Raw genomic sequence first — 11,689 nt, 5'->3', positions numbered from 1 at the left:
TTTTATGGCTTGGGGTTAGAAGCTGTTTTAAGGAGCCTTTTTTTCGACCTAAACTTGGCCGCTTTTTTTTTCGGCCTAAACTGTACCGCTTGCCATGCGCTAGCAGAAAGAACTGTCTATGACTTGGGTGGCTGGATTCTTTTTGGGGCCTTCCTCTGACACCGCCTAGTATAGAGGGCCTGGATGGCAGGAAGCTTTGCCCCAGTGATGTACTGAGCCGTACGCACTATCCTCTGTAGCGCCTTACTGTCGGATGCTTCAACACTGTGCCTTTTTTGTTTATTTTATAACCATGTATTGTTACCACTGTATCATCAAAGGTATTATCTAAGTGAGTTCCTGAGATCGTCAGAATGTGAATGTCATCTGTAACTATAAGTTATTGATTTCATGAACCTTGTTTCTTAGGCTACTTACTGTATGTTAATGTGGGCTATTTTTTTTAGCACTATTCTGGGAAGAGTATCAGAAGTAGACATGCTCATGTTATTTATGGTTGAGCTAATAGTGCAGGGTGAGGTGACAACAGTGGACTTCCTACTAGGGCACACTGCCTCAGTTCTAACAATATAAATCTGGTTTATAGGCACATGATTACTGCATACAATAGCTGTAGGATCAGCAGAGGCATTCAGGGCAGTTAGAGCGACAGAAATTAGGTTACTTACATTGTGTCTGTCAATGCCTCCTGGGATAATGTACATTTGCTGCAGCATTATCACAACTCAGCGACACAATGGTATGAATTAACTGAGCTGGTCTTGGGACATATATATTTCGCTTAGATATGCTCAATCTAAATAGTGTACCAAATGATTCAACTCAGTTTCTCCTTCAAGTACCATCTGTCAATCCGCCCTGTGTGTCTGGGAAACGTGGGAAAGGGCTGGTGTTGCCATAGCAACGTACTCTGCACTTGCTCTGTGCAGAGGCCAACTGCAAGTTGAAATCGGTGAGATAGACTCCTAAATTGACAGTCCCGTTCTTTAGGCGATTTTACAGCTATCTACTTCACATGCAGATACTGACTTTGCTATTATTGTGTGTACTTTGCTTGCTAAGTAGCAAGCCTAGAGAGAGAACATTGCATTGTGGATTTTGTAGTCGACTTGAGCTGCAACAGATTTCCACAACAATTTTCACATGTTGCTACCAACCTTGTTATAACGAGAAATTACAAAACATATTGTTTTCACCAGTGGAGGCTTCTCAGAGGACGGGGAGGACCATCCTCCTCAGTAAATGTATTTTTATTTTTATAGTGAAACATTGTGCTAGCTACGTGTGTGGAAAACATTTAATCACAAGTAAGACATTGTAACTCCATTCACTATTTGTAGCTGTATAGTCTGTTTGCTTGTGTTGTTGGTCTTGGCTAGCTTAATGTTCCGATTGGAACATGGCATGGGAAACATATGTTTACATTGCCAAAGCAAGTGAAATAGATAATAAACAAAAGTTAAATAAACAATTTTTAAAAATATTGCAAAAGTTCCAAAATAATAAAAACATTTCAAATGTCATATTATGTCTATATGTTGAAAAGTCATCTTTAGACATATTGTACTTTTCTTAAATGTAGTTTTGTAATTGACTAAAACAAGAGGACAACAACAAAATTGAGTTTGAAAAGGTAATGTTTTTACTGTGAGCCAATGGGGTAATAAGCACAGGGTTATATTCCCCACAGGCGGGCAATAACCACAGGGTTATTTTCCCTACGGGCGGGCAGGCCCACCCGCAGCCAATGACGACGCGGCCTCGCGTCATGTGACCCACACTGAACTGTCCGGGGTTGGTGGAGTTTCCAAAATAACAATCTCCGTCAAACCGGGGTACCGGACCTTGCAAAACGAATACGCCCATTGGTGAGCTGTCACTTTTTGAGGATGCAAACTGCTATCAGCTAACCACAATTTTCACCAGTGGCGGTTAGTAAAATTTACCAGACTGGGCACCCGAACCTAGATAAACGTTGGTCTTTCCAAAACCGCCCACTGTTTGGAGGGGGAAAAAAAGTAAGAGGCACTAGAGGCAGCTGTCGAAAGGCTAGCTACCGTAAGCTAACAATATATAGTAGCTAGCTTGCCATGTTGTTTTTACTGGGAAAATGAAAGGGATCTCTCTCTTCACTTGCGAGAAATGTGGATCAATTGTCAACACTTTGATAGCTAAGCTTTCTAATGTTGTAGGTTATAGGATAGGTAGCTAGCTAGAGCTAGCTCACCATGACTCGCTCTTCCTAACGCTTCCCGGAGAGTCGGTGTGACAACAACGGAGGCTAACGTTCACTACCTGGGTACAACGGGGAAAAGGTGAGCTTACCGTGCACTTTTGAGTGACCTAGTTAGCCAAATAACTAAAAGGTTGCTACTTGTGTCTGTGCTATAGCTGTAGCTGGTTAGCGACACATTTGTCAGCCAACTAGCTAGGTATGATTCATAACTCCTAGCTAACTATATTGATCATTTTTAACTCTCAAGACAGATTGTAAAAAAGCCTTTTGGAGTTATAAATCATAGCTAGCTAGCCAACCAACTAGCTAGAATTTAATTTAATTTGGTGAGCAGACATATACAACAAAATGTACAATGTGGACCCAGAGGATATCACTTGAAAGTATGAATTAAAACGCTTGTCTCCAAAGTGGTCCTCGATGGTAAAAACAATAACGCATATAATGGTTAAAAGGCAAGACAACATTACAAACAACCAATACATGAATTTATGTTGACATCCTTAGAAGTGGCACGATTCACTGCACTTCTCCCTAACCTTAAAAACAACCATATTAATTTAACATGAAAACAATCGCTTCATTGCACGTCATACCCATCATTAAAATAAATACACCTGGCCAGCAGGTAGGGTGGTGGGGGGGGGGGGGGGGGGCAGTGGAGGGGTTTCTCTTACTTAGACACAACCGTGTCCAAATTAAAACCTTTGTCTGCCTTTTAAAGCTACTAATAATTTTTTGATCTCCAGGCGGGCTAATTCCATAGACAACTAGTTCAGTTGCTATCTAACTGCCCTTGATGCCTTAATTATTACTCTTAGTTCAAGTAATGTTAGCTAGCTAGCTGACAATAAAAAGCCATCTTGTGGACATGGAAACAAACTAAATGTAAATAATGAGTCAAATGGACCCTTAACCTAAAGGAAGAGTTGAGACACTCCTGTTATTTTTCCTCTACCTTTTTAGGTCAATGAATCCTAAACTATTCCCTTGGGACATATAGAGATGTACTCACCATCTAGAAAGGACTTCATCGCGTTGACCCTCAGTGACCAACACAGCCGTAGCTACAACAACGGAAAGCACCGCCGCCAGTCCTGCTGGAGGGTGAGTATTATTTATTTCAAGCCCTTGTCCTGCAGCCACTTTCTCACAACAGTACTGTGAACTGGGGCCATATGTATCAAGCAACTCTGAGTAAGGAGGGCTTATCTACGATCAGTTCCCCCTGTCCATTTAATCTTATTCAGTGTGATCTAAAAGGCTAAACTGCACCTAAATCAGCATGTCCTTGTGTTTGCTGTCCTTCTTTCAAACTGGTTTCATGTTTCACTCTCGAAGGAAACCCCCCTGACAAAAGGTAGTGTAGCCTACCTCCTCCAGTCAAGCAATGAGATGCTTCCAGATAGCTTGTTGGTACTTTCTTGTTGATTTAAAAGAGAACTGATTGAGAGATCAACATGGACTAGAGCTGTTGTAAAATGTTTATTAAACAGAAGCAAACGGAATGAAACGGGGAGGGACCTACCTGAATTTATCCAATAGGAACTTTTGTTTAGCTAAGTTTGCTTACATTTGGTTCTTAAACGGTAAACTGTTTCTGTAATGAATACGCCCCTGGTTTTCAGGTGCTTGACAGAACCAGCAGAGATGTGCTTTTAAACCTGCCATTAGTTTGTGTCATATATGCTGGTGCAATATGCAAAAATAATAGCAATGATGAATGTAAGGAGTATGGCTTATAGTAGTTTTCATTGGTATAGGGTAGACTAGGCTATGTCTTCTTGTGTATTGTCTTCTTTAGATGGATTCCAGTGACTGTCTCTTCTGAGACAGTGATGCATAGTTTTCCTTCATGGCTCACTGATAATTGCTCAGATAGGTATTTGTGGCTCAACACAAGTGTTAATTAGGCTAAGTAGCCAACAGTACTTGCGTGTAGCCTGTTGGGCCTCTAGCTATTTTTTGTTGTCTCCCATGAGAGGGCATCCCTCTATCCTCACTGCTTCACTGCAAATATCAGTTTGTGGAAAAACAACCATCTAGAGATGTTGGAGTTGTACTGGGCAAGTAACACAATAGCTTACACAGTGTTTGTCAAAAGCTTTGATCCCTCATAAATGGTGATCTGGTATGGGGAAATGAGCTACGGTCCTACTGTCATTTGAATTGACCCTTGGCTAAGCCCTGCCCCCTTGGCTAAGCCCTGCCCCCTTGGCTAAGCCCTGCCCCCTTGCCCTGCCCCCCCTTGGCTAAGCCCTGCCCCCTTGGCTAAGCCCTGCCCCCTTGGCTACTGTTGCAAGCTCAGACAACATGTTCTCAGTTAACACTGGCGAAATCCCCTTTTTAATACACAATGAAATTAAGCACATACAACCCCTTGCTAATCAGGAATCTCTTGGGTATGTTGTGGTGAACTGTCATTACAATTGCTTCAAGGGAACCTGGTAAAATTATGTTTGTAGTGTAGCTAGCCACTGGAGGGCTTTGAATGCACGGTACATGCAGTCTAAACTACTAAGCACTTTTGGAGCTAATCAGTGCTCTCAAATCGTTTGCTGATCTCGACAGCAGATCATTTATATTCATGATATTGCCAAGTTCTATTAAGTGGCTAGCTAGCATTAGCAACATTTGGTGGTCAACGAGACTGAAAGCGAGCTAACAAACGATGTAACTGAAGTATAATTTAGGATTTTTAAAAAAAAATACGCCAACAGGCTCTGCAGTTCAGGAATCACAGTGGCAAGTACCCCAGGTATACTTTTAAATGATTGAGCCATTTACTGGCGTGCATCATGCGTCTCTAACATGAGCTTGTCCGAGGTGTCAGGCTTGTCGACAGTTGCTATCCACATTGGAGCGCTGCAATTGGTTGCCCAAAATTCCGTGGCCAGGCTTAGCGAAGGATCAATTGATAGATGTTAAATTGCTTTTGAGTGCTTATTTTCCTCTCTCCTCTGTAGAAGTGGAAGCAGCTGTCTCGGCTGCAGCGCAGTCTCATCCTCTTTCTGCTAGCTCTGCTGCTGATATGTGGACTTCTCTTCTACCCAAGCTTCTCAGAGCAATGGGGAGGTAGGCCTCTTTCCCCACTCTCACTCGCTGTTAGTATTTTGTATTTGCATGCTGATATTGATGTTTCACTGTGTGTGTGTGGTGTGTGGTGTGTGTGTACTCAGGCATGTCGGACAAGGCGGTAAGGGAGGACTGGGATGAAGACTGGGAAAGAGGCCTGAAACCCTTCCCACCAGGGGTAAACCCTGTGGCTGGCCCAGCTGGAGGTCCGGCTGTGGGCCTGGCTGGTGTAGCAGTCGGCCCAGGGTTGGACCCAGGGTTGGGTCTAGCTGTGGCTCCAGGACTCATACCAGAGGTCATTCCAGAACCCCGGAGGCCAAAGGTCCCCTCTATACCCAAACCTCCAGCCAAGGTCAGGACCAGTCTGGCTATTGCACTAGTCTTAACTACTTTGATAGGTCTTTATTAAACATAAAACCAAACAACCATTCAAGTGATTCTGCATCCATGAACAGACAGTGAAGCAACTGTTTTGGCTGTCCTTCAGCGCCTTTGTCAGAACTTGCTGTAATGTATTCTAATTAACTCTGTTTACCTATGTAGAAGAGACCATTCCCCAACAAGAGAGGCCCTCCAAGCCTGCAGAAGGAGCGGAATGTATCAGATTCACTGGTAAAACCAGCTGAGAAAGTGCCAGTGGAGAAAGCTGAAGAGAAGGAGGGAGAGAAGCCTCTTGTCAGGTAAAAACCTATTGTCAACCGTCAACGAAACTTGATATCGAATTCAACTCTTTTGCCCAATTGGGATCATTCTGCGGTAATACTGTTATTACTATTCATTTACAGCTCCATGTCCTATATATGTGTGTTATCTGTGTTTCATACACGTAGCTGGCGAGGAGCCATGATCGAGGCTGACGAGGCTACAGAACCCCCACCCTCTGCCCATGAGAAGGATGCCGCTGTGCCTCCTGTGCCAGTCAACCCTGAGGACACAGCCCCACTGGCACCAGGTAAGTCTCTGTCACACGCACCATCTCACACCCTCACCCATACCGCACACCCTCACCCATACCGCACACCATCAACCATACCGCACACCCTCAACCATACCGCACACCCTCAACCATACCGCACACCCTCAACCATACCGCACACCCTCAACCATACCGCACACCCTCAACCATACCGCACACCCTCAACCATACCGCACAACCTCAACCATACCGCACACCCTCACCCACTCCAGAGCTTGACCAGCTGTGGTGTCTTTGGCTTCCGAAATATAAATGTTTGTGTGTGTGCTTGAGAGAATGTGCTTACTGTGTGTAGTTTCAGTGAAGCCTGTGGACAGGCTGGAGATGGTGCGAGAGGCCTTTAGGCATGCCTGGAAGGGCTATAAGGAATTTGCCTGGGGTCATGATGAGCTCAAGCCTGTGTCTAAGTCCTACGGGGAGTGGTTTGGCCTGGGCCTGACTATCATTGATGCTCTGGACACAATGTGGATCCTGGGACTGAAAGAAGGTAACTTGGCCTCCTAACACAAAAACAGACACACCCCGCTCTCTCTTTACCAATTGCCTCTCTGTATTTTGCTGCTGTCAAACAGAACCCAAGGCTGAATTTCTCTCTGTCTCCCTCTCTCTCGCCCGCTCGCTCACAGAGTTTGAGGAGGCGAGGAAGTGGGTGGAGACTGAGTTGTCATTCTCTAAGAATGTGGACGTGAACCTGTTTGAGAGCACCATCCGGATCCTGGGAGGCCTGCTAAGCACCTACCACCTGACTGGCGATGAGATGTTCCTGGAGAAGGCTGTGAGTGACATGGGAAGGAAGGCTAGGACAGATTGGGCGACTAGAATATGGTCTCTACCTTTCAATCCCACTATTCACTGATCCTTAGGGCTTCTGGCTGACACACACCCTGAGTGTACAAAACATTAGGAACACTGACTTAGGTGAAAGCTATGATCTCTTGTTGATGACACTTGTTAAATCCACTTCAGTCAGTGTAGATGAAGGGGAGAGGACAGGTTTAAAAAGTAAGATTTTTAAGCCTTGAGACATGGAGTGTGTATGTGTGCCATTCAGAGGGTGAATGGGCAAGAGAAAAACTGGAATTGACTTTATACGGGGTATGGTGGTAGGTGCCAGGCGTACCGGTTTCAGTGTGTTAAGAACTGCAACGCAACGCTGGCTCAACTGTCTCCCGTGTGTGTCAAGAATGGTCCACCACACAAAGGACATCCAGCCAACTTGACATCTTGTGGGAAGCACTGGAGTCAACATGGGGCCAGCATCTCTGTGGAACGCTTTCAACACCTTGTAGAGTCCATTCCCCGACTAATTGAGACTGTTCTGAGGGCAAAAGGGGGGTGCAACTCAATATTAACAAGATGTTTTGTATACTCCATGTACATCAGAGCAGGAAAAATGCTCTTCTCTTCCCACATGGGAATACCACGAGCAAATTCTTTTTTAATTCAAACCGGTCATAAAAGCTCAATGCAAAGTTGTTTACTAACTGGTGATGCGCAAGTTAGATAAATATGAGATCAACCTTTTTTTTTTTTTTATCACCCACCTAAATTCAAACATCAACCAATGTTCAAATTCTTATTTCTAAATAAATCACTGAAAACCTCAAATTGTATCTACAAACTTAGTACGTTTCATTGCCTGAGGTTATGATAAATGAATGGAAAGTAAAAAATCTGAAGAATTAATGAGTCAGACAAGCACTTAATTGAATGATCTAATTTAGTAATGAGGATTGATAGCTATGTTCTCATCTTTCCTTCCCTTGTGCTCTTGTAGAAAGATATTGGCTTGAGGTTGATGCCTGCTTTCAAAACCCCCCTCCAAGATCCCCTTCTCTGATGTGAACATTGGGAAGGGCACGGCCCACCCCCCTCGCTGGACGTCCGACAGCACCCTGGCCGAGGTCACCAGTGTCCAGCTGGAGTTCAGAGAGCTCAGCCGCCTCACCCAGGACCCGCAGTACCAGGTGATGCCAGAGAGGGGGGGCTCTATGTATCGTGTCATGTTGTCGACTACGTTTTTGATTTTTGTATAATTTTTTTTTCAGACCGTGATCTCTGTTATCTGTCAACAGATGACTCCCATTGAAAAACCATTGTCTCAATACGTAATTTTCGGACACAAAATCTCTGTCCGGACGTATAGGTTGAAATTTGAGGAGTTTAACTTGTTATTGCATAGGTTTGAATTTGAGAAGGTGTTCCGTTGCGAAACGTTTTTTCTACAGTCCGCTCTAATGAATATGACCCAAGTCTTTATCAACCTGCCTGTGCATCCCTAGGAGGTGGTGAATGAGGTGATGAGGCTGGTCCATAAGCTGCCAGGGAAGCATGACGGCCTGGTGCCCATGTTCATCAACACCAACAGCGGCCAGTTCACCCACAAAGGAGTCTTCACCCTGGGGGCCCGGGCTGACAGCTACTATGAGTACCTGCTCAAACAATGGATCCAGGGAGGCAAGACAGAACCAGAGTAAGCACCTTCCTATCAATTTTGCCTTTCAGATAATAATGACTAAGATGGCATGGACACAGAGGACCTGATCCTAGATCAGCTCACCTACACGAGAGGCTTTATGAATACTGGCCCAGATCACATATGATTAGAGTGCTTTGAGGAGACTGCCGGATTACAGATAAACGAATAGATATTGATGGGTGTGTTGTCCAGTCTGTTGGAGGACTACCTGGAGGCGATAGAGGGGGTCAAGAAGCACCTGCTGAGAACCAGTGGCCCCAGAAAGCTGACCTTCGTAGGGGAGCTCAACCACAATCGCTTCAACCCCAAGATGGTGAGAGACGACACAGAACATCCATACCAATACACACCGTATGTACTACTTTACATGTTTACAATAAACACTCTCTCGCTCGCTCTCTCTCCCCCCTCTCGCACCCTCTCCTTGTCCCTCTCTGCCCCCGTCCCCCTCTCTCTCTCAATCTGCCTCTCGCTCTCTCTCTCTCCCCCTCTCGCACCCTCTCCTTGTCTCTCTCTCTGCCCCCGTCCCCCTCTCTCTCTCAATCTGCCTCTCGCTCTCTCTCTCTCCCCCTCTCTCACCCTCTCCTTGTCTCTCTCTGCCCCCGTCCCCATCTCTCTCTCAATCTGCCTCTCGCTCTCTCTCTCTCAGGACCACCTGGTGTGTTTCCTGCCTGGCACGCTTGCGCTGGGTGCCCACAATGGTCTGCCGGAGGATCACATGGAGCTGGCCCTGCAACTGATGGAGACATGCCACCAGATGTACATCCAGATGGAGACGGGCCTGAGCCCCGAGATCGCCCACTTCAACCTGCAGCCCTACGACGGGCGAGACGTCGACGTCAAGGTGGGTTCGACAGGAAGAATGTAGAGAGCATCCCAGATGGCACGCTGCTCTCTATTTAGTGCACAACCTAGGGAATAGGGTGCAACTTAGGACACTGTGTGTGTGAGATGTAGATGTATTTGGCTCCTACTTTATGTCTTCCAATCCTAGTGTACTTTGAAGCGCGTCTTATTTCTCTGTCTTGCACTAATCCCTCTCTAGAGATGTTTAATGGTGAAGTAACAGGAGTCAAGTGTGGCTCTGTGGCGTAATAAAGATGAAACCAGCTCTGATCTTTGTTTTCCCCTCACTGCTGGAACTAACCCTCTAAACTTTCCAAATGCGTCTCGTCAGTTCTTAAGATCGTTTGAAAATGTACATTTTGATTTAGGTTGTAACTGCTACAGCACGCAAACCTCTCCAATCAAAGCGTACAAAGATGTGTTCGCCTTCACTTTACCGTCAATGTTTATGGCTGCGCCTCAAATGGCACCCTATTCCCTAAAAGTAGTGCGCTATATAGGGGATGGAGTGCAATTTGGGATGCGCCCCAATGTGAGTTTGCAAGTCTTTTCTCCCCCAGCCTGCAGACAGACACAACCTCCTGAGACCAGAGACCGTGGAGAGTCTGTTCTACCTGTACAGGTTCACTAAGGACACCAAATACAGAGACTGGGGCTGGGACATTCTAGAGAGCTTCAACAAATATACCAGGGTGAGTCCCAACGTCTTACTGTACGCCAGACAGCACAGCGACTCCACCTTCACTGATCTGTTACGTCTGATAACTTGGGTAGATCAACAGTTGTTTGGCAACAATGGTACTGCGCTGACTTTGTCTAATTAACCCACTAACAGTCAGAATTGATCTTAACAATAACTATAAACCTGTGGTACATGTTGACTTATTCTTCCTGGGCAAGTCTTAATTACTCAATTCTACACCTAGCTAAGGAGTTTTGAGGTTGAAGAAGCGCTATTTTTGAAGTTTGAAATGTGCCTGAAAACTATAGCTAGCTAGCTTGGTTGTTAGCTGAGCCAATCCCACTGGCTGCATGATGAAACGAGCTCAATTCTGAGAACAGTCCCGTCATTCTGTGGAGTATGACTTCCATCAGCCAGCTGGATGCCTTGCTCCAAGTTTAAATCATGTGTGTGTGTGTGTGTGTGTGTGTGTGTGTGTGTGTGTGTGTGTGTGTGTGTGTGTGTGTGTGTGTGTGTGTGTGTGTGTGTGTGTGTGTGTGTGTGTGTGTGTTAACGACAACACGTTGGGTCACCTGATTGACTGGTGGTGTATGGGTTCTGCCAGCCGGTGCATCTGCCAGCTGTTTCATAGCGCGTCAATGCCAGAACGTCATCATTTTAAAAAATAAATTAAAACCGGTCCTACTTTCATGCAGCTGCAGAGGAATCTTTATTATTATTAAAAATTAAAATGTTCCACAATTTGGATGACAGACAACTCATGGCAACACGGTTGCATTAGAAAGAAGCCATCTGTCGGAAGACAATTGTGTGAGTACTTGAATCTCTCAATTAACATGATCATCTTGAGCTGTTATACCAAGCTGCCTTCTCAAGGGATCCAGCTTGACACTCGCTGTGGTGGTGGTGCACAGTCAAAGACCGTTTTGTAAATGGGGTTTAGTTTGGGTTTCCTGTGTTACTCGCTGCTTCCCCTCATGCTCGTCTTCCTATCCAGGTGCCAAGTGGAGGCTACACTTCCATCAGTAATGTGCGCGACCCCGTGAACCCGGGTCCGAGGGACAAGATGGAGAGCTTCTTCCTGGGGGAGACGCTCAAGTACTTCTACCTGCTGTTTTCAGACGACCTGGAGCTGCTCAGCCTGGACAAGTACGTGTTCAACACAGAGGCCCACCCACTACCCATCTGGCAATTGCCCCCTGTCTGAGACAGGAGGTGATGTCATAGAGAAGTAGCCTACCATGAGATCCCAGGATTTGAACTTCCTAGCTGTTACCTTCTCAAGGGATCCAGCTTGACTCTTTTGTGCACAGTAGAAGACAAACTCATCAATGGGTTTTCAAGTGGAGAGGTTTTCCTTGGGTGGGGTTGGGGGGGGGGGGGCATAGAGCTGGC

General features: G+C 45.6%; 1 protein-coding gene across 1 annotated transcript; it reads left to right on the top strand.

Annotated features, from left to right (window-relative positions):
• Window positions 1–1,814: 1,814 nt before the first annotated feature.
• man1b1a (mannosidase, alpha, class 1B, member 1a) lies at window positions 1,815–11,656 on the top strand. Its single transcript, XM_046332289.1, is given in 16 exon segments — window positions 1,815–2,018; window positions 2,193–2,315; window positions 3,203–3,343; window positions 5,203–5,311; window positions 5,416–5,663; window positions 5,855–5,991; window positions 6,142–6,263; window positions 6,583–6,774; window positions 6,914–7,062; window positions 8,065–8,103; window positions 8,105–8,254; window positions 8,570–8,760; window positions 8,959–9,079; window positions 9,416–9,610; window positions 10,173–10,304; window positions 11,292–11,656. Coding segments are annotated over 14 exon segments (2,097 nt in total). The 5' UTR covers window positions 1,815–2,018; window positions 2,193–2,315; window positions 3,203–3,241; the 3' UTR covers window positions 11,502–11,656.
• Window positions 11,657–11,689: the final 33 nt, after the last annotated feature.

This window comes from Oncorhynchus gorbuscha, unplaced genomic scaffold (genome assembly GCF_021184085.1).
Source record: "Oncorhynchus gorbuscha isolate QuinsamMale2020 ecotype Even-year unplaced genomic scaffold, OgorEven_v1.0 Un_scaffold_126:::fragment_4:::debris, whole genome shotgun sequence".
Taxonomy (NCBI): domain Eukaryota; kingdom Metazoa; phylum Chordata; class Actinopteri; order Salmoniformes; family Salmonidae; genus Oncorhynchus; species Oncorhynchus gorbuscha.
The sequence above is the reverse complement of the archived record's forward strand: the minus strand, read 5'-3'. Positions and strand labels throughout refer to the sequence as shown.